Source organism: Protomyctophum bolini (assembly GCF_963924005.1).
Source record: "Protomyctophum bolini genome assembly, chromosome: 18".
Lineage (NCBI taxonomy): Eukaryota > Metazoa > Chordata > Actinopteri > Myctophiformes > Myctophidae > Protomyctophum > Protomyctophum bolini.
Genome location: NC_137879.1, coordinates 6979076 through 7005162, shown reverse-complemented (window position 1 = coordinate 7005162; position 26087 = coordinate 6979076). Strand labels below are relative to the sequence as shown.

General features: G+C 45.5%; 2 protein-coding genes across 5 annotated transcripts in view; both read left to right on the top strand.

The window, feature by feature from the left end:
- The first annotated feature begins 694 nt into the window (after positions 1–694).
- Positions 695–19377, top strand: myoz1b (myozenin 1b). The gene is made up of 6 exons (XM_080789330.1): positions 695–823; positions 6291–6385; positions 12330–12496; positions 13190–13268; positions 13472–13658; positions 19084–19377. Exons 2-6 carry the CDS (start codon positions 6301–6303, stop codon positions 19328–19330), a joined length of 765 nt encoding a protein of 254 aa, XP_080645456.1. The 5' UTR covers positions 695–823; positions 6291–6300; the 3' UTR covers positions 19331–19377.
- A 3881-nt stretch (positions 19378–23258) lies between these two features.
- LOC308332643 (uncharacterized protein) overlaps positions 23259–26087 on the top strand; it is a 160420-nt gene continuing 157591 nt past the window's right edge. For all 4 annotated transcript variants that reach the window (XR_013965729.1, XR_013965730.1, XM_080788649.1 and 1 more), the window contains exon 1: positions 23259–23375. The gene's annotated coding sequence lies outside the window, so the exon portion shown is untranslated. The remainder of the gene's footprint in view (positions 23376–26087) is intronic.

Genomic DNA, 26087 nt, shown 5'->3' with positions numbered 1-26087 from the left:
TATATATCTATCTATCTAACGATGGCTGAGTGCTGCCTGACCCCGTTTCACTTCCCCAAGGTCTCGTTCTTGCATAAGGGGAACTGAGGGGAACGGAGTCTCCAGGACATGCCCTTGTCTCAACCCACCACCCCAATGGAACCCAGACGGTATTTGGGCGTACATTCCCAGAGTTACAACTAACTGGATAAATCAATGCTGAGGATTTGACTCTTTAAAGTGCCGGAGCTTATCGCACCTCATCAGAGAGCCCAGGGCACATGCATGCAGGCGAGGCAGCGAGTCAGGCTTCCTCTAATTGAGACCCCCGCGGGAAGGAAGGGGCCACCGTGGTCTATACATAGCGCTAAAGAACCCATCTGCAAGGTGGGTATCATCACCCTGGTACTGTGCACCTCTGAGCTCTGACCTCCCACCCCCCTCCCACACACACACACACACACACACACACACACACACACACACACACACACACACACACACACACACAACCTCCTTCCCCCTGCCACCTTTCGATCCACCCTTACCCCCTCCACCTCCCCACCATCCCCACCCCCACCCCCCTCTCAGCAGCAGGGCCTGGTCCATAACAGCGCAGCGATCCCTGCTGATAGGGTTTCACTCTCTCTAGGACGCAGGCGAGGGCAGTCATCAAAAAAACCTCAATATCCATCCAGCCTCCAATAGAAAGACCTGCTTCTGCTTGTGGTGTAACGGGGGAATCTTATACAACTAAAGACCTCGTCAGGGAATCTCCTCCAGGGACCTTGAGACATTTTTCTACCCTACTCCCACTGCAAAAGGAAACCGCAGGATATTTTAGGTAAGACAGCCAGAAGAAAGATGCAAAACTGTGTGACAATGTTAATGACACTATTTGAAAAAAACGATATTCTCTCTCAGGTGGCAAGCAATCTATAGGGTATATTTCGTAGTCATTTCTGGATGGTTATTTGACTGACAAAGTGGGGTTTGTATTGGTATGCAGTTCATTGCAGTGAGATCTTATCCAGTGACGCAGCTGTGAGTGGCACATCAAGTTCTCTAACCGTCCCACGTGGAAACCTTCATGTTTGCTGCATAAAGTAACAACTTAAACAGTTGAATCCCAATGTAAACAAGTCTTAGTGCTTTTCTGGTGTTTTTATACTCTGAGTAGACTTTGTATTGAACTGTACTTTTTCCTCTAACTGCGCACATTCTGCAAACCGTGAATGCAAATTTCAATCAATGGTATATACAGTAGTGAACTGCACCCGAGTTGGGTCTGTACTTGGGACCTCTGTCTATACCAAATCTCAAAATAAAAAAATTTTCTTCTCGATCAGCTATTCTTGGCGAACGTCCCCCCCACCCCACCCTGACAGAAAATGGATGCTGGGGTTCAAGTGGTTTTTAATGGCTGATAGAATCACTCAACATGAGGCCCCCGACCTGTCCTCAGAGGTGTCTTAATGTCTTCTTGTTCCTTCATGCGTGGACCAGCATGTTCCGGAGATTAGCACTGAGCTGAAACTCCATCTGACCCGCTGCTGCTGCAGACACTATTAGAGGCACGCGGTTTGGTATCTGCTGCATTTGCACCTTCAACACTAAACCAGAGAAGGAACACTTCGTAACCACCACTTAAACCCTAAGTCTTAGAGAACACATGCAGGCCTTGAGTTACAACAACTGTACTTTGACCGCTTGTTGACCGCTTGTTTTTCCGTCTACACCAAAACTATTACGACGCCACAAATAGCCGACATTAAGCTCACAATGCGTGGTGAATGTGTCCCCCCCACCCCCCACACCCACCCCCTCAGACTTCTATGGATGCTGGAGTTCAAATGCGACCAAGCATGAAGCAGTGTTGTGCTTCGTATTCCGTCTGTGTTTTCATATGTTTGTGAATGTGAGCTATATAGCTGGGAGAGCAAAGGTAATTCTTTCTTTTGGTAGATATAGGCCTATGTACTTCACGGTGGATGGTTGGGTCAATGGATGGATGGATGGATGGAGGCCTGGATGCCTGGATGGGTCAGTGTGTGTGCTCTGGGGAATGTGCTGACTCAGGGGTCTTCCCTCTCAGCTGTCCCCCGGGAGATTTATCTGGAGCTAAAACAGGCAGAACCTGGGGGGACAGGAGCGCCACTCTGCCCCGTGGAGGGCGTAACAAGAGCCGCACCGGCAGCAGCAGCAGCAGCAGCTAGGGCCCTCAATGCTCTCGTCGTCTCCCATCGGCCCCCCTCCCTCCCCCCCCCCCCCCCCCCCCGAGGGGGGACAGTGGGAGAGAACACACCTCCCACGCTATAAACGCCACAGGAAATTCCCAGAACTAATTTCCCCAAATCTCCCCGAAAAGCCTGTAATCTCCCTGTTTAATCCACAGCCACCGGCGGCGGTGTCCCATACACACGTAATGTCAGTGTGAGAGCAGCCAGTGTGTGTGTGCGCGTGCGCGCTACGTGTGTGTGTGTGTGTGTGTGTGTGTGTGTGTGTCTTGCCTGTGTATGTACCAGTGTATGTATAGGCTACTATAAGCCCGCACATAAATTGGAATGTGTGTTTGTGTGTCCACACAAAGTGTATATTTGCATGTCTATCTGCATGTTTTATGAGAATGTGAACTTCTTGAGTGATTTAAGGGTGCATGCATGCGTCTCAGTGTGTGTTATGTCGTGTGTATGCGTGGCGTGCGTGTGTGTGTGCGTGCGCTGTGTGACAGTCTGCACCATATAGAACATGATGGCACACGTAAAAATAGCCCCCTCGCAGGACGGATTCCCAGGCCTCGGCGAATGAGCTTCAATTACTGCGGATGAAAAGCAATTACATTAACCGTCTCCCTACGGATGGAGGCCCCCGAGCTCTCTCTTCTTTTGTGTTTGCTCACCTACAGCCTTACTTAACCCATTCTGGGCAGGAACCCCTCTTGGTGTTTTTTTAAGCATAATGTTATGCTTTAGCTCTTGAGAAATAGCAGATCTATAAGCTCATAGCTTGAACTTGTAGGTCTTTTTGAAAAATCGTGAAAATGTGGCCCAAATGTTTGAATATATTCGTTCAGAGCGTTCCTTTTGTAACTCAAATCTTTGCTTCTGGGGTGGGGGGGGGGGGGGGGGGGGGTCCCTGGAACAACATATTTTCAGATGGGGGTACAGATAATTCTAGGGGTCCTTTGACATTAAATAGTTTGAGAACCACTGACATAGAAACATGGGTTTTTTCAGAAAACTGTAGAATCGTCCCCAGGTCAAACTTGGTTAATAGCTTTCGACCGGCGTAGGTAGGTAGGCAGCGACACACCACCAGCCAGCCACTGCAGTGCCAGTGATCAGCGAGAAAAAATATAGGCTATGAAACTATATGAAAACAAGCCCAAAAAGAAGCGACTATAGGCCAACATGAGCACTTTTAAACCTAATATGCATCGGCTATTTGAAAATAGCAGATCTACATGCTCACAGTCGCTCACCATGCGTCGCAATGTGACAACAATGTGAGCTTGTTAGATCTGCTATTTTCTAAAGAAAATCTCTGGGGAAAAAAAGTGATAGGTTTTGAAAACCGTATTGTCCCGAATATAAGACGACTTATATGACGACCCCCATCTTCTAGTCATATATTCAGGCCAATAGGGCATATATTTTTTAAACATTTTAAGTTTTTAACTGCACAAATCTGGTATGAGGGTCCCTGCATGGTGTTAGATGGGGAGGTTGGTGAATAAATACATATTAATGTGGGGGTCCTTGACATGAAGATGGTTGAGAACCACTGGTTTAAACAACATTAGGACGCCCAAATAAGAAACTATACACTAGAAACAAGTCAAACTAAAAAACACACAACTACCAATATTTACAAGCGACTTGACAGATTTTTTTTTAAAACAAGCCCAACGTTGTTTATAATAAGCAGACATGCAAACAGTGCGCTGTGCTAGCATGTGTAGTCACTTCAGTATTCAAGTACTGTACTGTAACATTTTCAATACTTTCTACTCCACTACATCTCAGACGCAATTATTATCCATTTTTACTCCATTACAATTATTTGAAAACTTTATGTTGCTATAATTACATTGACCACTTTATACTTCGGCTATATTTTCCCAAAAGATTTCTTTCATACATTCTATACACATAATGAATACTTTCTACTTCTGGTATACCTTTGCATGCAATACTTTTCTACTTTTACTGAAGTATAGCCTAAATTCTGAACACTTTTACTTGTATAAACAAAGCGATTCTACATTGCATACATGCTGTATTGATACTTAAATAAAAGCAAAGTGAGACGGCCGCTACATCTTCCACCTCTGCATGTAGTCACGACAAGACAAGAGCTGTCGGCGGGGGTCAAACTCCTCACAGTGGGGGGGGGGGGGCGCTTTGCACAAGCTGGAGCTGGCTCAGCAAACCGCGCTTAACTGCATTAGCTGTTCCCGAGAGGTCGTAATTGAACTTGTTTGGAGTGTGAAAACTCATTTAAAAAACTTCCAATATAAACAAACATATCGTCTTTAGGGGTGACTTTTTGCTGCTCGTCCCGAAATACACCCTTGTTGTGTTGTTGCTGTTGTGTCGAGTTTCTTCTCCTAGTTCTTGTTACGGAATGGAACCCTGAACTGCCAGTTGTTGGACTGTGTGTGTTCTGTGTGTGACAGGCTAAGGGCCAAAACGGGCCCGGGGGAATTCAGTCTTTGCATTTTGTTTAAATAGCTTTGGGGTAGCAGCAAATATCTGTGGCTTGTTATGTAGTTATATCATAATGAATTGGACAGGTTGGAAAATGTGACACTTGTTTCAATGGTTACACACTATTCATGTGCGTGAAGTCAATAGATATAGTCAATGTTTTGTGTGCCTCAGGCTATGCAGGCGTGTGATGTGCAATTGCAAAAGTTGAAAAATGTACAATGATGTCGCTCACAAATTCAACAAATGTGGAGGTTTGAAATACTTCGTTCCATATTCTTCTGGGGCCACAAAACGCAGATGATCTACAAGCTCACAATGCAAAGCGTTGCAAGGGGCTATGAGCTTGTAGATTGGCTATTCAATATTTTTGGCCAAGGGAATTGGTATATAGGTGGTAAAAAAGTGGTCCAAGTACAGAGCCAACCAGTTGAATAGGTGTGTAGAGCCTCAGGGCTCTGTACTAGTTGTGTGAGTTGTGTGAGCTTGTAGATCTGCTATTTTCAACAGTGATGCTGGGGTTTAATTAAGTGGTTAAGCCATTCTGGGCGGGAACCCCTCTTGGTGTTTTAAGCATTATGTTATACTTTAGCCATTGAAAAATAGCAGATCTACAAGCTCATAGCGCGGCACCGTGCCACACTACGAGCTTGTAGGTCTGCTATTTTTGGAAAATCGTGAAAATGTGCCTCAAATCATTGAATATACAGAGTGAAAGTTTTTAACTCAGATCTGTTCCCTGGAACAACATATATTTTCAGATGGGGGTCGGCGGCCAATTGCATATAATTCTAGGGGTCGTTGACATGAAATATTGAGCACCACTGATACAGAAACATAGGTATTTCAGAAAACTGTCATGATTTAGAAGAATCTTTTTAAATTTCGAGGTCAGGCCTCACTGCACCACTGACCCCATGGTTCAAGGTTCAAGTCCTGGCAGCAGTGCACTAGTCCTGGTTGCTACACTGTAGAGACTCCTCCTGCTGGTTGCCCAGGGCATTTCTTCAGCATTCAACTGGTTCTAAAGTTAAAACGTTTTCATGTCAAGCTAAAGTGAGTGAGTCACCATGACTTGAGTTCACTTCTTAAGCCGACTCAGTTGTTGTTCGAGTGACGGGCCGATATAGGCCCAGAATCGTGTGGGCCTATATCGAGTGTTTTCCCCACTCACTTTAGCCGAGCGAAGCTAAATGTATTGCTTATGTGTATTGCTCAAACGTGTAAACCAAATGTTGAACTGAAATTCTCGTGTGCATATGGCTCTGAAGTAAACTAGAATTCAAGGTTGCATATCTGTTATTCAAGACATTGAATCAGATTCAATGTCTTTAACGTTAAAATGCATTCAAGTTGTATGTTTCAAGTTAATCTCATTAAACTATCTTGATATGTGCCTGTTCTTGTATACCCGTGCCCGTGTTTTCTTTTGCTAACGTTCCGTGATTTTGCTTAGCATGCTGCTTCGACAAAACTCTGATAATATCTCCCAGAGTGGAGTTTTTAACGCATTTTGAACTTGAATTTGTTGCAATAAATGGTATCATGACGTGAGTGTCTTCCTGTCTAAACAATGTGTTGTGTTGTTCTTCTGTCCCACAGGCTTGTGGCCATGCCTCAGAACAATGCTGTCACGCCGAACAAGAGGAAGAAGGCCAACAGGATCATCACTGACCTCTCCAAGGTCACCCAAGATGGTAGGACCCTTGCACACATGCACTGTACTCATTGGCATTGTCTGGCTAGCCTAAAACATATCTACATAATTGTTTTGTTTTTTGTAAATTAATTCCCTACTTTGACATATACTACAGCATCACACAAAAGTAGCTAAAATAGCTGATCTGCATTGTGTGCTTGAGCATGAATTTGAATCCATTGGAACACAGGTTTTTTTTCTCCTATTTATATTTTATATTTATATTTTTAAGTGGTGCAACCACTTCCTTAAGTGTGTCTCTGGGTCTCTGGCTGGGTGGCTGGGTGGGTGTGTCTGAGCATGAAAGCAGCATGGTTGTTTTTCACCACCTGTGCGCAACCTAACACACACACACACACACACACACACAAACACACGCACATATTAACTGTATATATGGTGATTTTGGGTGTGCCAGTACAGTACAGTGAAAGTACAGTACAGTAGAGGGTACAGTAGAGGGATGCACACGGTAACTCTGTCATTTCTCAAACGTTTCGGACGCTGGGCGGCTCACCGGAATCGGGCCGGCAACCTGGGTGCGTTCCTGTGGGTCTGGAACTCCCCCCCCCCTTCCCGGGGACCCCCACACGGAGTTGCACCACTTACTTCACACGGGTGTGATTTTTATTTATCAGTTTTGGACATACAAGGATTCTACCAGACAGTGACGATATAATACATTCCACATAAAAAAGGAATTGCAGGTCCCCTGTCTGTCTCTGCTGTGTGACTTTACAGCAGGTCCCCTGTCTCCGCTGTGTGACTTTACAGTAAAAAACATTACAGTCTTCGGTGCCTGCTATCTTCACGTGTGCAAATAAAGGCACTTCACGAGCATCAGAGCCCACAGTGTGCCATACCTTCTTTTCATTATCTTCACAACGTATGCAATCATTGTTACACACACACACACACACACACACACACACACACACACACACACACACACACACACACACACACACACACACACACACACACACACACACACACACACACACACAGGCGCTCATTACCCGTGACTCGCATGCTGACTCCTTCCCCAAGCAGTAACCAAATATTTGAAGTTGCAACATGTGGCATCTTCTCTGGACTCTTAATCAGGAGGCTCTGCAGCCACAAATCTGTCACCGGAACATGGTCACGAAATAGCAGCCGCTGGGGATGGGTGGTCCGATCTGTTCACACTGTATCAGTGTGCAATGTTGTACAACGCACTCAAATTCAGTACGTATCAAAGTACAGATAATCCCGGTCAAATATTACTCAACTTACAAGCAATTCCTTTAAAAAGGGTATTCCAAAGTACATGCTTTTTCAAATATACTAAAAGCCTGGTCATAGTCTGGATTTTCAGTGTTGAGGTGACCACCACTCCGGTGGTGAGGTGACCACCACTCCGGTGGTTAGGTGACCACCACTCCGGTGGTGAGGTGACCAGCGGTGGCAGTGGTTTGCTCTTCACCGCGGCTCGTGACGTCTTGTCGTAGTTTGGTGGTCACCTCACCACCGAAAATCCAGACTATGTATGAGCCTTCAGAGGTAGGGTTAGTGAGTTTCTTAGGTTAAAATACGTGTTAAATATCTCTATATTATGATAGCAGGCGTTGCCGTATAGACTAGAGTGTATGTTCAGTAACAGAAGTCTCTCCATGTCTCTCCAGGTCTTAATTAAGTATTACAAACAGTAAATGCATTTGCAGGTCAGGATTAGCCTGGCCCCATGCAGCCCTGAATCGCTATACCATTAAAAATATATCTCCTGGCGATTCAGGTCTGGTGACTCTGCTTACGGTGGCATCAGTTTCGATCGAAAATCTGATCACAGCAGCCTGTCACTCAACAGCGCAAACAACAAATCGTGAAAATGCGGCACACATCTTTGAATGTATATTCTTTCAGAGCGAACGCCTTTAACTGAAATCTTTGCTTCTGAGGGGTTCCTGGAACAACACACTTTCAGATGGGGGTCGGCGGAAATATTGAGCACCACTGATACAGAAACATTTCAGAAAACTGTCAGGATTTAGAAGACTTTTTTTTTTAAATGCCTTCTCCTGTCACTAAACAAATGCTCTATAGCAATGATTACTATCAGAATATAAAGTTCTTTATCCTTTGAGAATGCTACGTTTTGTTTTCAACCCAAAAAAAAGTTACAAAGTACATTTGTTTTGATAGATGGTTTTCCTGAACTCAAACAGAGTCAAAATACCAGACCTACAGTATAGGCTCACAAATGTTTATTATAACCTATAAAGTTGAGCATTATAAGGCCAGCCCGCTGACATGTGTCGCTATCCATGGTCCTAAAATGGCCACCTGTGTCTGTCTGTCAGTCAGTCAGTCAGTCAGGCAGTCAGTCAGTCAGTCAGTAATTAACTGATGCAGGAATGTTCATGAATCCAACGGTATAGCGGAGCTATAGAAAGCAGTCCCGCACGGAGCTCTAGTCCCGGGAGTAGCTACTAGAAAACAGTTTAATTAACAGATTCATTGAAAATACAAAACACAGATATGCATCTAATTAACGTATTATCACAATAACATTGAATTGCTTATTTCCGTTGCCTCAGGCAGGAATAGGGTGTAGCTACTGTAGTCTGTAAGCTAGCACATCAAAAAATACAATCAAAAAAGAACACATAATATGAAAGATAATGCAACTTGGACAAAAGCCATGTAATCTGACGCGTCTTTAACTGCAGACTAGAGTCCTAAACTGAATTTATATGTCAGTTGAACTGTTTTCAGAAAGTGCTTTGGACTGAAGTGTTCTCTTGGGCTATGCGCTTATAAGACTCTCCGTCCTCATTGTTTTGTTCTGTACTCTTCAGAGTTTGCATTTGAGTTATTGTTCTTGTGTTTACCGGTATATACAGTATCTTCCTAACAAAGTATGTGACGTCCTGTTCACTTTCCATTGGTGTTGAAAAACCCCAAGGTTATACAGCAGGTCGAGGAGAACCACAACAAAGTCTTATTTCAATTGTGCTCCTCTTACACAAGCAACAATGAATAACGTTGAAAACACAATTTACAATACAAAATAAATGACAATAACCATATTGACAACCCAAAGAACTAACCTACCGGTATTCCGCAATTTACAATTTATAGGCATTTAGCAGACACTCTTAATCCAGAGCGATTTACAATAAGCAGTATACTGGACAATGAACCCTTTCTAATATTATAGCCAAGCTTTTGTCTGCTGTCTGGCTGACAGTCAGTCAGTCAGTCAGTCAGTCAGTCATCAGTCAGTCAGTCAGTCAGTCAGTCAGTCAGTCAGTCAGTCAGTCAGTCAGTCAGTCAGTCTGCCAGCCAGTCAGTCAGTCAGTCAGTCAGTCAGTCAGTTGGTTATGTCAGTGTGTGTGGGGGCGGGGTTAGTCCCAGTCAGCAGGATGGCTCTGCTTTCACATTCCTCTCTGACTTAATACTCTAATCAATATCCCCACGGGACACTTCACTTACCACCAGCACTATGATTATTCCACGCACGCACGCACTAACTCTCTCTCTCTTTTTCTCTCTCTCTCTCTCTCTCTCTCCTCCCACCCCCTCTCTCATATCTCTGCCCCATCACCATCTCCTGCTTTTTATCACTTTTTCTTCCTCGCTTTCTCTATGCCGCACACACGAATGCACGTGCGCCCACACATACGCGCACGTGCACACACACACACACACACACACACACACACACACACACACACACACACACACACACACACACACACACACACACACACACACACACACACACACACACACACTTCTCTCTCTCTCTCTCTCTAGCAGGGTAGTGATATATGAGCGGTTGCTAACAGCTCTCACCCCAGCGTCGCTTGCATGCCAGCTCCCTGCTCACTCTAATGTGCACGCCTGGCCTCCACGTGCCACGTGCACGCTCGGACGTGTGCGCGTGTACTGTACGCATGCAAAAGGTGCACATATAGGATGTTCAAGCGCGCATGCATCTGCGTGCGTGACGTGTGTGTGTGTGTGTGTGTGTGTGTGTGTGTGTGCGTGCGTGCGTGTAGTATATGCGCATGCAATGCATGCATGTTTGTGTGTGTACTTTTTTTAACTATACTTGTGAGGGACCGAATGAAGGTGTATAGTGGTATTTAACAAATGGATTGTGGGGAACATTTTGTCCTTGGTTCTCACAAGAGAAATGGTTGTTTCATGCATGGTTCAGATTAGATTAGACATTTAGAGGTTAGTTTTAGGGGCTTATATAAGGTTGGCGTTATTTTAATATGGCTGACTATATATGTGCTGATGTCGTGCACTGCTGCGACGTGTTGTTAGCTGACAGATATAATATCTACTGTTCAGTTTGAGGCTTTTACGATTCAAAATAAAACAAAAAAGTATACGACGTCGTTGTCGTCGTCGGCCCAAAATGTTGATGTCCTCACAAGTACAGCAATACAAACGCGTGCGTGCGCACACTCGCGTTTGTACGCGCGCGTGTGTGTGTGAGTGTGAGAGAGAGTTTATGGCTGCGCTCCAGGTGTTATGAGTGATATCAGAGTGTGCGTGGGAGATGAGAGGAGTGTTTTATGGTCAGCTCTGGAGCCATAAAACCTGGCAGATCTCTCCATCACCCCGGGAAAGAGAGAGAGAGAGAGAGAGAGAGAGAGAGAGAGAGAGAGAGAGAGAGAGAGAGTGGGGAAGATGGAGGGGAGTGAGGAGAGGAGTAGAGGGCCTGGGCGGGGTCTATACGCTATGCCAGAGGTGCAGCCAAAGGAGGATTTCCCTCTGGAAATGGTGGCCCGCGCCCCGGCCATCCCAAATGGCTTCCCCTCACTCATGTCGTTACGTTTTGGCCCATGCAGTAACCCGCCTGGAACCTCCCTCCCTGTCCACCAGAGGGTGCAGGAAACGCCAAAACAACATCGCTGCTCAACTCATGTGCACACTTCTATTGGATGGCCTTTTGTTTCGGCCTAAAGTTTGAACATATATCAGTCCAATACTCGTCGTACGATGGCTTTGCACCCATGTTCACCGGTATCAAAATAGTAAAGAAGAATTAATTTCTTAATATTTATGTTATATATATATTTTAAGCTGGGGGGCCCTGCACTTATTTAGAATACACTCACAGCTCACGTTTGAAAACCCACTTGTACTCCTCGTCTTTCGATGATTCAGACTGAGAGTTGCTGTTTCCGTGAAGGACATGTTTTTGCTTTCTTTTTGCGATTTATTCAGGGACGCCCCATTGAGTAGCAAGCTCTCTCCTTCAAGGACGCCCTGATCACAACATAGAAAACACAACACATTCAACCCTGTTATTTTAAATGCTCTATAAATAAAGTGGATTGGATTGGATCCTCAACCTGTCATGATTGTGTGTGAGTGCATATATTGTAGGACCTGAATGGAAACAAGTGCAGAGAGAGAGAGAGGGGCAGGGGCTGAGATCCCGTAAGAGGGCACTTTTGGACAAAAATAGCAGATCTACAAGCTCACAACGCATTGCACTGCGACGTGTTGAGAGCTTGTAGATCAGCTATTTTCGGGGCACAACCCAGCACTCTTTAGCTAGTGGAGATGCGGTGTAATGCAAAATACTGTGTTCAAGTTCAGGAGACTTCAGAAAAAAAAGCAATTCTACTCCTGAATGCTGCTGCTTTCCAGTATGGCATGGAAAGGAAAGGAGTGGCATTTGCATTTCTTTCACCATGTAGTAAAAAGTAAACGCTGCATCCGTGGTCTGGAGAAGGGCAGTTGTTTTACAGACGGGTAAAAGGGCAGGGGCTGAAGCCCCCCTTTGATGTCTATGTGTGCACGTCCCTGGAAACAAAGACCACAAGGTCTTTCTTCGGTGTAATCCTTCTCCACCAAATGCTTGACTGCAGAGCAAGGTTGAGAAACTATAATATCTAACGCTGCTCTCTCTCACCTCCCCCCTCCCCCCCCAGACGATGAGTCGGACCCCGAGGCCTCTGAGTTCGACCTCGGCACTAAGATCAAGACCCCCAAGGACGTGATGCTGGAGGAGCTGTCTCTGCTCAACGGCCGAGGCTCCAAGATGTTCAGGATGAGGCAGCAGAGGGTGGAGAGGTTCATCGTCACCGACCAGAATATGGTGAGAACTGAGATAGTTAACCCATTCTGAACGGGAACCCATTTTGGTGTTAGCATTATGTTATGCTTTAGCTATTGAAAAACAGCAGACCTACAAGCTCATAGCGCGCCACCGAGTGGCGCGCTACGAGCTTGTAGGTCTGCTATTTTTGAAAAATCGAAGAACGACTGACATTTTTAGAATCTGATCTCAGGTCAGAATGGGTTAATCAGACCAGTGTGTGTCCAGTGGAAAACCTCGTATGAATCTGATCTCAGGTCAGAATGGGTTAATAGATGGAGAGGTTCATCGTCACCGACCAGAACATGGTGAGAACTGAGATAGAATATAAGATGGATGGCCTTTTTTTTCACCTTAGAAATATTGCACGAATCAGAGCTTATTTTGTCATTGCGGACGATGCAAAAACGCTGATCCACGCCTTTGTTTTTTTCTCGGCTTGATTACTGCAATGCACTTTTTTTTTCTGGACTGCCAAAGAAAACAACTGACAGATTTTACAACTTGTCCAAAATGCGACAGCCAGAGTTTTAACTAAAATTCACTGAATTGGCGTCCGGGAGAGAGAGAGAGAGAGAGAGAGAGAGAGATCTACAATCTTGTAGATTAGTTATATTGAATATAGTTTAAGAATAAAAATGTCAAATAGCATTGGCTTTGTTGTGTGTGCGCTGATCACATGTTCTCTTCCAGCAGAACCTGCAAAATTTCCTCATCATGTGTCCACCGACCCCTCCCCCTAAACCTGACATGTCTAAACCACCACCAGCAGGTATCTATCTATCTATCTATCTATCTATCTATCTATCTATCTATCTATCTATCTATCTATCTATCTATCTATCTATCTATCTATCTATAACTTTAAATCTGTCTCTGAAGCTCTAAACCTTGCAAATAACAATGTTCACACTCTTTGACTCTTCACTTCTTCACATTATCTCTCCTCTCCTCTCCTCTCCTCTCCGCCCACAGTCGTGGAGGAAAAGGTCGACATGGAGGCGGCGAAGCAGGAGAGGAGGAAGAATTACGTGCGCAACTACGTGTCGCCATGGGAACGGGCCATGAGGGGCAACGAGGAGCTGACGGCCACCATGAGGGCAACGATGCCGGGTCCCATTCACTGTCACCCAGACCTGCCTCTATACAAGAGCTTCAACAGGTATAAGGTCCTATTCACTGTCACCCAGACCTGCCTCTATACAAGAGCTTCAACAGGTATAGGGTCCCATTCACTGTCACCCAGACCTGCCTCTATACAAGAGCTTCAACAGGTATAAGGTCCTATTCACTGTCACCCAGACCTGCCTCTATACAAGAGCTTCAACAGGTATAGGGTCCCATTCACTGTCACCCAGACCTGCCTCTATACAAGAGCTTCAACAGGTATAGGCCTATAGGGTCCCATTCACTGTCACCCAGACCTGCCTCTATACAAGAGCTTCAACAGGTATAGGCCTATAGGGTCCCATTCACTGTCACCCAGACCTGCCTCTATACAAGAGCTTCAACAGGTATAAGGTCCCATTCACTGTCACCCAGACCTGCCTCTATACAAGAGCTTCAACAGGTATAAGGTCCCATTCACTGTCACCCAGACCTGCCTCTATACAAGAGCTTCAACAGGTATAGGGTCCCATTCACTGTCACCCAGACCTGCCTCTATACAAGAGCTTCAACAGGTATAGGGTCCCATTCACTGTCACCCAGACCTGCCTCTATACAAGAGCTTCAACAGGTATAAGGTCCTATTCACTGTCACCCAGACCTGCCTCTATACAGGAGCTTCAACAGGTATAAGGTCCCATTCACTGTCACCCAGACCTGCCTCTATACAAGAGTTTCAACAGGTATAGGGTCCCATTCACTGTCACCCAGACCTGCCTCTATACAAGAGTTTCAACAGGTATAGGGTCCCATTCACTGTCACCCAGACCTGCCTCTATACAAGAGATTCAACAGGTATAGGGTCCCATTCACTGTCACCCAGACCTGCCTCTATACAAGAGATTCAACAGGTATTAAAGGTCCCATTCACTGTCACCCAGACCTGCCTCTATACAAGAGCTTCAACAGGTATAAGGTCCCATTCACTGTCACCCAGACCTGCCTCTATACAAGAGATTCAACAGGTATTAAAGGTCCCATTCACTGTCACCCAGACCTGCCTCTATACAAGAGCTTCAACAGGTATAAGGTCCCATTCACTGTCACCCAGACCTGCCTCTATACAAGAGATTCAACAGGTATTAAAGGTCCCATTCACTGTCACCCAGACCTGCCTCTATACAAGAGCTTCAACAGGTATAAGGTCCTATTCACTGTCACCCAGACCTGCCTCTATACAAGAGCTTCAACAGGTATAAGGTCCCATTCACTGTCACCCAGACCTGCCTCTATACAAGAGCTTCAACAGGTATAAGGTCCCATTCACTGTCACCCAGACCTGCCTCTATACAGGAGCTCAAAACGTCCCATTACTCCGACTACGTGGCTGGGCATGCGATTATAGGGTTAGGGACTGCAGGGCTAGTAATGTGGCCAGTCGGACCAACATGGACGTCGGAATTGATGGGTTGTCGGAAACAATGACATGGCACAAAAATAGAAGGAGTTTCAAATGCTATAGGAGCCAGGAATACACTAGTAGCAGCAGGAACTATATGAACACTGGTTACTTTCAATACCAAACTGACAGATACAAACCTGGCATGCAGGGGTTATAAATACACACAGGGTAAACATGGTCACAGGTGAGCACAATATGTAATTAACAATTAATCTTTGAATATATTATTCTTTCAGAGCGACCGTTTTAAACTCAAATCTCTGCTTCTGGGGGGGGGGGGGGGGGGTCCCTGGAGCAACATATTTTCAGATGGGGGTCGGCGGCCAAATGCATATCCTTTTTGGGGTCCTTGACATGAAATATTGAGCACCACTAATATAGAAACATGACGTCGAAGCCTAAATGCAGGTTAAGACATCTCTACAAAATAAGGTAAACAAAACCCAACTGAGGAACAAGGAATACAATAAACACGTACAGGAACACAAAGCACTAACTATAAAACTATAGGAAACAGCAGCAGGGAGGGATGCAGAACGTGACATATTGTACAACACAGTGACACACAGAGTGTCCCACATCTATTGTAGGGCTGCAACAGAACAGACGTCACACACAGTGACGGCTGGGCAATTTACCAAGAAATAAATACATCCAAGATTGACATTTCTAAATGTCAATCTTGGATTTATTTCCTGGGAAGAATGGAAACAATGCCCCCTGGCAAACCATTTGCAACTGCACTGCATGGTATTCAATCAATCCAAATCAATCAAATGACTAATAACCGTAGGTTAATCGAATTATTCAGAAGAAAGGTTTATATTTTTTTTGACACACACTTCACCACTTTTCAACGTATCTTCATATAATTGGTCCTCACTAATGTTCATGAGAAAATGCCACAATTCCTTTCTGCTCGTCTCATAGGGGGACTGTGGGCATTTCAGAAGTCGAACTCCGTCCACCAGTGACATCATCGATGGGGAATCCAAGCTAATAGAAACGGCAGGCTTTCTATTCCTGAGAAGTTGCAATGCGAAGAAATGTGGAAGCCATCGTTCTCACGATAATAAAAAAAATCTAAATATATTTTTTAACAAATCTTGTTAAAAATATATCTGCTTAACGATAACACTGGTAGACGGGTTTCTGAACTGCCCACAGCCCTCCTATGAGACACAGACTGGTTTCTGAACTGCCCACAGCCCTTCTATGAGACACAGACTGGTTTCTGAACTGCCCACAGCCCTTCTATGAGACACAGACTGGTTTCTGAACTGCCCACAGCCCTCCTATGAGACACAGACTGGTTTCTGAACTGCCCACAGCCCTTCTATGAGACACAGACTGGTTTCTGAACTGCCCAGAGCCCTCCTATGAGACACAGACTGGTTTCTGAACTGCCCACAGCCCTCCCATGAGACACAGACCAAGTAGAAAAAAATGGTGAATGGTGAAAAGTGGTGAAGTGGTCCTTTAATCCTGCCAAGACGCACCGTTGCAACATTACAACCATTTATATTTTGTATTAATTAATTACATTTTTTTTCCTGTTCTTTTTTTCACCTAAAAAAAAGCATCATTAATGTTCATTGTATAGTCTTGCAATGCCCATTAGTCATGCTATTTGCATATTAATATACCTCCCACTTAAACCTGTATTATACTCAAGTTGTTTGAAGTCAATAATAGCCCTATACACAGTGTCACAGTAATTGAACGCTGAAAGTGTAAAAATAGACCCTCTGTCCATTTTTACATCACCACTCATAGGTCAGTCAGACCCTGAGCTGGTATAGGTCAGTACCAGACTGCCCTGTCCAGAAAAACTAAACCTGAGACAACATTTAACCTCTAAACCACTAGAACCATCTCTGGCTTGTTTGTTGCAATGCATCTTGGGGCATTGTCCTGCAAGCTGATCCCCTCTAAAACGAACCCACATGGTTCTACACAAACTAAATATCAGAAACATCTAAATATTTCAGAAATATCAAATACATGAGTGCATGAGTCAGCACTCATGTATTTGTTTTTACTTTAGTAAAAGTAGCAATACCATAACCTAAAAATACTCTATTGCAATTAAGTAAAAGGGGTGTATTAGCACCAAAACATTTACTTATACAATGACGGGTTGTGAGCTTGAAGATATAGGCTATATTTTGGAACAGAAGAAGTATAAAATAGGGGTTTGTAATAAAAGGTCAGGCCTAAATGGGTCCTTAACTTAACCCACTGTTTGGGAATCAGTGCAGCAAAGTCTCCAATGCATGCACGGCCACCATACCTTTACACACTATAATAACACACATCGCTATGACAACCGGCCCCGTTTAACCATCGGCAGTAAAGACCTGCATCCTATACCTGCTTGGTTGCCATGGTTACACAGAACTGCTCACATAGGGGAATATTATGAGCCCATCATATACCACTTTGTGGACACTTACAAAACTCACCCATAACCTTAGAAGTGTGTGTGCGTGTTAGTGCGCGCGTGCGCGTGTGTTTTACTTCAGTGTCACTGTGTGCCACCATGGGGGACTATCACTGCACCACACTGGGAATTCTTAGATTTATAATGAATAATAATGAATTGCATTTTTATGGCGCTTTTCTATGCACTACGTGCCTACTCAAAGCGCTTACAATGGTTCATTCATTCATACATTGGGAGGTGAAGCCGCGAACAGTCGACGCCAGCGTCCTCACTTCCCACCCCCAATCCAACCCTTGATGCTGAGTGTCAAGCAGGGAGGCACTGGGTCCCATTTTTAGAGTCTTTGGTATGACCCGGCTAGGGATCGAACCCCGACCTCCCAGTCTCAGGGCGGACACTCTAACCACAAGGCCACTGAGCTGCTGAACTGAGATTTGTAGCGTTATTACTAGGGATCGTTTCCGATCCGATCCCAATACCTCAATTTCTGTGTTAGCCGATATACTGAACACCGATACCAGTGTCGTGATCTCATGTTGTGTTCATAGCTGTCTATAGCTATATATCTCGTGTTGTGTTTATAGCAGACTCCTCACTCCAATGTGCACTTGCAGTTTGGGCAACTCCAAAGCAAACTCCACATGAGGCCCCAACATTGTATTTACCTATACCATAGTGTCAACCCCTTACCCCTGTGTCGGATCGGTGGCATATTCACTTATAATATTATTACATATACTCATATGACCCGATATGACAAATAAGGGCCGGTCCGATACCGATACAGTATGGGGACATCTCTAAACGTTATTCTATATATGTCATATTCATATTCAAATCATATTAAAATAGAATGCAATCTGCTGATTATGTGAACAACAGTAAATGTATACCTGGAACACAAACGGTGCTTCCTATTTCACCTGCTGGTGTTGTGTTACAGCAATATCGGTGACCTATTGATTTTTGTTGTGTATAAGATAACTTCCCGTTAAGGGTAATATAACATTACTTTCCAAAAATTACATACCGGTACTAGTATTTTTATATATTGGAAGAGGCCGGTTTGTTTGTGTTTCTGACTTGTGAGAGAACTAGAAAAAGTGCCCCTCGGGGCACAGGTCTGATCTCCACCAGGGCAGGGTCAGGTTGTGGCCTCCTGGTGGCGCTATAATAGGCCAATGTGAAAAGGGTGCCATTTCTTCTTATGCCTTGGATGGCAATTGGATGATTTGAGGCCTTTTGTGTTTTGCAAAAATCCACCTGTTGGTGGCGCTATAACAGGCCAATGAGAAAAGGGTGGGATATATATATATATATATAGGCCTACATTCACTTTCTCCACGTTTCAAATCCAACTCCCGCACCAGCCACGCCACGCCACGCCAAACACACCATGAAATGTCTCTCACACTAGTTGCTAAATTGCTGATTCAGCTCTGAGATTGAAAACGTTTTGTATACCCTGTCACAAACGGATAACTTACGTATACGTATACACCATGTCTCCTTACCGCCCCTCCCCTCCCCCTCCCCCTCCCCCTCCCCTCCCCTCCCCTCCCACCCACCCAGGACGGCCCTCCCGTTCGGCGGCTTCGGCAACAAGGCCTCCAAGATGAACATGATGGCCTTCGAGGTTCCGGAGATGAACATGGTGAGCCGCGAGGAGCACGAGTCCTCCTCCATGTCCTGCAGCGGGTCCCGGCCCTCCTTCAACCGCACGCCCATCGGCTGGGTGTGCAGCGGAGATGAGGGCTCCCAGCTCCACATGGAGCTGGACCACATGGCCTGCTTCGACGGAGAGACGGAAGACCTGTGAGGAGCGCCGGGGCGGACAGACGGAACGGACCGACCGGCGGACGGACAGACATGCACGACGACCACCGACGCACAGTGGTTCTCAAACGTTTTAATTTCAAAGATAACACCCTATATCTATCCACACTTTTCCTGGGCTGTGTGTGCTCCAGTTCCTGTTGATTTCATTGGATATCATTGGTCATCTGACCAGTTTCATTGGCTTTCATTGGATCAAATCGACAGGAACTGGAGCACACACAGCCCAGGAAAAGTGTGGATACCCCCGATAACTCTCTGAGAGCGTATAACGAACGGAGCCGTTCGTATACACTCAGGGAGTTACAGACCTGTATAATTAAGGGTCCATTTGGAAACCCCTCGAGCAACCCTGTGTGTTCCAGGACCCCACTTTGAGAACCACTGACCTACACACATGCACGCACGCACGCACGCACACACACACACACACACACACACACACACACACACACACACACACACACACACACACACACACACACACACACACACACACACACACACACACACACACACACACACACACACACACACACACACACACACACACACACGAGACGAGAGCACTCACCACATGCATACTGTTGTACTTGCAGGAGAATGGACTTGAGACACACAAAAAGACACGTGCATGAGCGCACGCATGAGCACACACACACACACACACACACACACACACACACAGACACACACACACACACACACACACACACACACACACACACACACACACACACTGGGCGGCAGCAACCGAGTGTTGTTAGTGGGTAGAGTGGGCCGGGAAATCAGAAGGTCGCCGGACTGCCGCCCAGTCGAAATATCGAGGCCGAGAAATGTCACATATTTTTTGGCAATTGTACAGCGATGAATGCCCCCCCGAAACCATTAAAGGGCACCAAATTATTACACACACACAGTAAGGTACTAAACATGTTGATATTATGTCTCTATTTGCGTGGAATATAGAATTACTTTTGATGGTCTCATGTGTGTTTCCTTGCCCTTCCATCCTCGACTGTGAATGAGTCTTACCGCAATTTGTTTGCATTCTGTGATCGATCTGACATGAGCCATTAGCTTGAGAGATACACTGATAGGCACGCCGCACTCTTAAAACTCTGCCTTTTGAAAGACAAATGTATTTATTCAATAAAGTTCCCCTTTACACAAGGTCCTCATTTGTATAGCCTTGTATATGCGTTGATGTTTTTTGCTGGGCTGTGCTTTCACTTCAACAACACTTCCACTTTTGTCTAATTTTCATTTCTGGTCAGTGTTTATCTCCCATCTCCCAAGAAGACACACAAATCACAAACAGTTGGTGCACTGTGATGCCTCGGCTATAGTGAGTGTCAGGGGTATTATAGTTGTTAATTATTCAGTCATTTTATTTGTTTATTGTGGACAAAGGGTCCATTTGGTCCCATGTGTAGATTTTGTACACTAACTAGTTAAAGACCTGTAACTAAGGTCGGGAAGTTGGGAACGATGCAAGTGGGTAAGCTGGTGCCTGTAGGCCAGGGGTTCCCACACTTTTTTACTTGAGAGCTACTTGCAAAATGACTCAACAAGATCTATCCACCAACAAAAAAAAGAAGGAAAAAAAAACTAAAACAATAGCAGATAAAAAAATTTACCCAAGGGGGCTTAGTTTTTGGAATAGTGGCATTACATATAAGACACTTGGAATGGAAAACACAATGTTTTAATTGGTAGGGTTTTTTTGTATAAAATGTGTAATGCTACTGATGTTTGTGGTGATACTTGAAAACAAAATACTGCATTGTGGGTTTAAGCTGACATACAGGCCCTTTTTGTTGATGTTAATCAACCAAGTCACAGAACATTTTTACTAGAGCTGGGACTCGATAAATCTTTTTATCTAATTAATCAGAGGCTTTGTAGTTAATTAATCTAGATTAATCGCATTTTAATCGCATATCAATATTCAACCTGAGAACAGCGAGAAACCTTTTTTTGAATGTTTTTTGGTATCCCAGTGAATCAATGAATTAATAGTGACTACAGGATACCACTCATTTTCAACATTTTACTGTCATTAATATACCTGTTGTGGAAATAATAATAAAAATTCTGTGTTGCCTAGAACTGGAGGTCTGAAAAAAATGTAGTAACAGTAACAAGTACATCTCAGTGACATCACAAAGCTGTACTTACTTCATATTGTTACTGTTTTTGTCAGACCTCCAGTTCTAGGCAACACAATATGGGGTGACTTTTTATTATTTCCAGTTTTCAGTACTATAGAAAAGCGCCCAGTGAGAAACGTTCCGCGGTGAAAAGAAAGGTGCGATTAATTTATCTGTAGTTAATCGCGATACATTTTTATGTAGTTACTTAATCTAAATTAATCGCAATTAGTCCCGGCCCTAATTTTTACATTTAGATAATATATTTTTAAGGGCATGTCACATGGTCTACACTAGTACCTGTACAGCCTTTGTGATCTACCGGGAGATCCCGATTTACCTTCTGGGCTACTGTACACTGCAGCTTTCCGCCCAAACACCAGAGACGCATACATGTGACATAAGTGTCCGGCCAATCAGTTAAGCCAATGGGTTCGAGCACATAATTATAGGGCCAATGGAAGGAAGCTTTGAGAAGGAAAGGACATGGTCACGTGACTGCATGGGCTGCACCATCATTACACTATCATGGACACTTTCACATGGGAGCCCCTATTGGCCTACTGATGGCAGTGAATGGAGCCGGCTGGACCGTTGTCATATAATCGTCTTCAGGAATATAAACGAAGACATATCACAGGTTGTTTTATAATCACTTGCTTTTCGAGTGCACAGTATATCATTTTATCTGAGGATTGGTTTTTTTTTCAGTTCTCTGAAAACGTTGGTCCAATCGAATTGCCACCTGAGACTGCAACCCCCTCCCCCCCGGGGGTGGCCTGAGTTATGCCCGGGACACACAGACATACATATAATACCTACATACCGTACATACAAACATACATACATACAATACATACAGTACGTAGTACACTCGCCCTGCACATTTGGCCCAGACCAGCCCACCACAACCAGCACACACAGAAACACTACCGCCCCGCTCCGACACACACACACACGCGCACACACACACACACACACACACACGCACACACACGCACACACACCACACACACACACACACACACACACACACACACACACACGCACACACACACACACACACACACACACACACACACACACACACACACACACACACACACACACACACACACACACACACACACACAGTCTGCACAGTCCCTATGTCTACATTTATACATCTGTGGAGGAAGAGCTAGAGAGAGAGAGAGAGAGAGAGAGAGAGAGAGAGAGGCTACCCTTGGTTGGAGCCTCATAAGTGTGTGTGTGTGTGTGTGTGTGTGTGTGTGTGTGTGTGTGTGTGCGTGCGTGCGCGTGTGCGTGTGTACTGATTACTGAATGACATCATTACTCTCACCATCCAGCCCTCTCCTCGTTTTACTTCATGCCCAGGAGGGGGCGCCATTGTGCCGATGAACATTTCTCCCATAAAACACTACGTCACACACACACCCACCCACACACACACCCACCCACACACACACACACACACACACACACACACACACACACACACGTTCTCTCTCGCTCTCTCTCTCTCTCTCTCTCTCTCACACACGCGCGCGCGCATACGCGCACACGAAAATGGCCCTGCTGGTGCTGCGCTGAGCCAGTGTAGTAGCCTAGTATCGCGAGATCGGCGGCGTGCTCCTGCCTTGCCTCCTGCGACCGCAGCGTGCTGGACTCGACTATAGGCTGCTTTCCACGGGGCTGTACTGTGTGTGTGTGTGTGTGTGTGTGGATGCTATATGCACAGCTCGCCCTCTCTCTCTCTCCCACTCTGGCTCAGTGTCTCTCTCCCTCCCATTAAATCACACGCTAGGACACGCGACCGGAGCACGGATTGGAGACACAGACAGACAGGCAGGCAGCAGCACCAGGCAGCTAGGGGTAAGTCCACGTAACCTGCTACGCACTATTAATATGTCTCTCACACTGTACACACACACACACACACACACACACACACACACACACACACACACACACAGAGCAGAGCAGCCATCACAGACAGTCTGTCAGCCAGGGACACAACTATTATAGAGGGAGCGATAACTGTGTTATTATTTATTTTAAGCACTGTCTTAAACCCGCCTCTGTTCCTCCTGTTATAGTGAAACGGAGTTGCGAGCGGCGTGGCATTTTAGCTTTGGTTTGTTCATTCACTCTATGACACCAAATTGCCCCCCCAAAGATCTACAAGCTCACATGCAACTGCGTCGCGTTGATCCGCTATTTTTGGGCTATAATATAATGATGTCCCCGGCCGCACCAAACATGCATGCAGAATAGGGACGCTAATGCAAACTGCATGCATGCATGCACGCACGCACGCATGCCTGCAGGGGTTCGTTCAACTAAAGTGGTTAAAAAGGCATGCGTGTCGCTGTCCAGATGTTGGCTATCCTCTCTCTCTCTCTCCTCCCAGATGTGTTCTTGACAATTACAGATGTCATGATCATCATCATCATCATCATCATCCGCGCGGTTGCGGCTGTTTGTGGAGCATGCTGTTCCCCTCTCTCTCTCTCTCTCTCTCTCTCCCCTCCCTCTGCCCTCTCCCCCCTCTCTTCCTCCCTCCCTCCATCCCTCTCCCTCTCCCTCTGCCCTCTCCCCCCTCCCTCTCTCCCCCCTCTCTTCCTCCCTCCCTCCATCCCTCTCCCTCTCCCTCTGCCCTATCCCCCCTCTCTTCCTCCCTCCCTCTCTCTCCCCACCCACCTCTCTCTCTCTCTCTCTCTCTCTCTCTCTCTCCCTCCCTCCCTCTCCTCTTCCAATCTGTCCATGTCTCTCCCTCTTCCTCTCTTTGCACATTGTTCTGTGTGTAGTCCATCTCGACAGTTTTTTTTGTGCTGCCGCCCCCTCTCCCTCTCTCTCTCCCTCCCTCTCTCTCTCTCCCTCCCTTTCTCTGCCCCCCCCCTCTCTCTCTCTCCCCATCTCTCCCTTTCTCTGCCCCCCCCCCCCCCTCTCTCTCTCTCTCTCGCGCGCGTGGCACAGATGCCCCTGTCTGCTCGCATAACGCATGCATCCCGGCTTCCATGCAAGTTCATCATTGGTGCCTTACTGCCTTCCACGGTCCAGCGGGTCACACTGCGTTGGCGTGCAGAGAGAGAGAGAGAGAGAGAGAGAGAGATTGTTCTACAGATGTTCAGTAATGGAGGGAGCGACTGGGAGCTTATAGTTACAAGTGTGGAGTGGACTGTAGCACTAATAGGATCGGCTTCTATGTGTCTTCAGACGTCTTATGTGGTTACAGAGTTACAGTTAACCCATTCTGACCTGAGATCAGATTCATACGAGGTTTCCACTGGACACACACTGGTCTGATTAACCCATTTCTGACCTGAGATCAGATTCTAAAAATGTCAGTCGTTCTTCGATTTTTTTCAAAAATAGCAGACCTACAAGCTCGTAGCGCGCCACTCGGTGGCGCGCTATGAGCTTGTAGGTCTGCTATTTTTCAATAGCTAAAGCATAACATGATGCTAACACCAAAACGGGGTTCCCGTTCAGAATGGGTTAAAGGCCTACAAAATGAATCCATTTTGGCCTGACCTCGAAATTAAAAAAGTGTCTTCTAAATCCTCCAGTTTTCTGGAGGATTAAAAATATATATATAGCAGACCTACAAGCTCATATAGCACGCCACTCGGTGGCGTGCTCTATGAGCTTGTAGATCTGCTATTTATCAATAGCTAAACTATGACATAATGTTTAAAACAACAAAAAGGGGTTTCCGTCCACAAACAAAATAGGGTTTGAATATATAGACTTATTAACCCATTCTGACCTGAGATCAGATTCATACGAGGTTTCCACTGGACACACACTGGTCTGATTAACCCATTCTGACCTGAGATCAGATTCTGGAAATGTCAGTCGTTCTTCGATTTTTCAAAAATAGCAGACCTACAAGCTCATAGCGCGCCACTCGGTGGCGCGCTATGAGCTTGTAGATCTGCTGTTTTTCAATAGCTAAAGCATGACATGACGCTAACACCAAAATGGGTTCCCGTTCAGAATGGGTTAACTTATAAGGTGATTTAGTTTTTTTCTCATGCTGTTGAGGGATTCAATACTACATGTATTTATACAGTACGTTTGTGTGCACCACTATCTGAAATTACATTTTCACATTGTTCATTAAATTATAGCCGATAGTCTCTAGTCTATTGGAGAATGTCTGATATTTAATCAGTCTAGACATGAGGGGGTATACGCCTTTAACGCTAAAGGCTGCACAGTCAAACAAATCCTCTTCAGACCTCAGTATTCATTTATACCTCTTGAGGAATGTAAGGTATAGTAGGGGTGTGTGTGTGTGTGTGTGTGTGTGCACGTGTGTGCAGAGTGCACACACACATGCGTGTGGACTTGTTGACGGCGAGCCAAGTGACCGCAGCATGCAGCCGATACTGTGGCCGATTGACACTCAGGTTTCATCGCTCCCGGAGGCCTCGCTATTGATTGAAACGCTGCGGTTTCGATTCATAATGATAGATGACTGTTTTGGTCCTATGTAAGCCTCTCTACCTATGCCGGCTCGGGCCGCTGTGTGTGTGTGTGTGTGTGTGTGTGTGTGTGTGTGTGTGTGTGTGTGTGTGT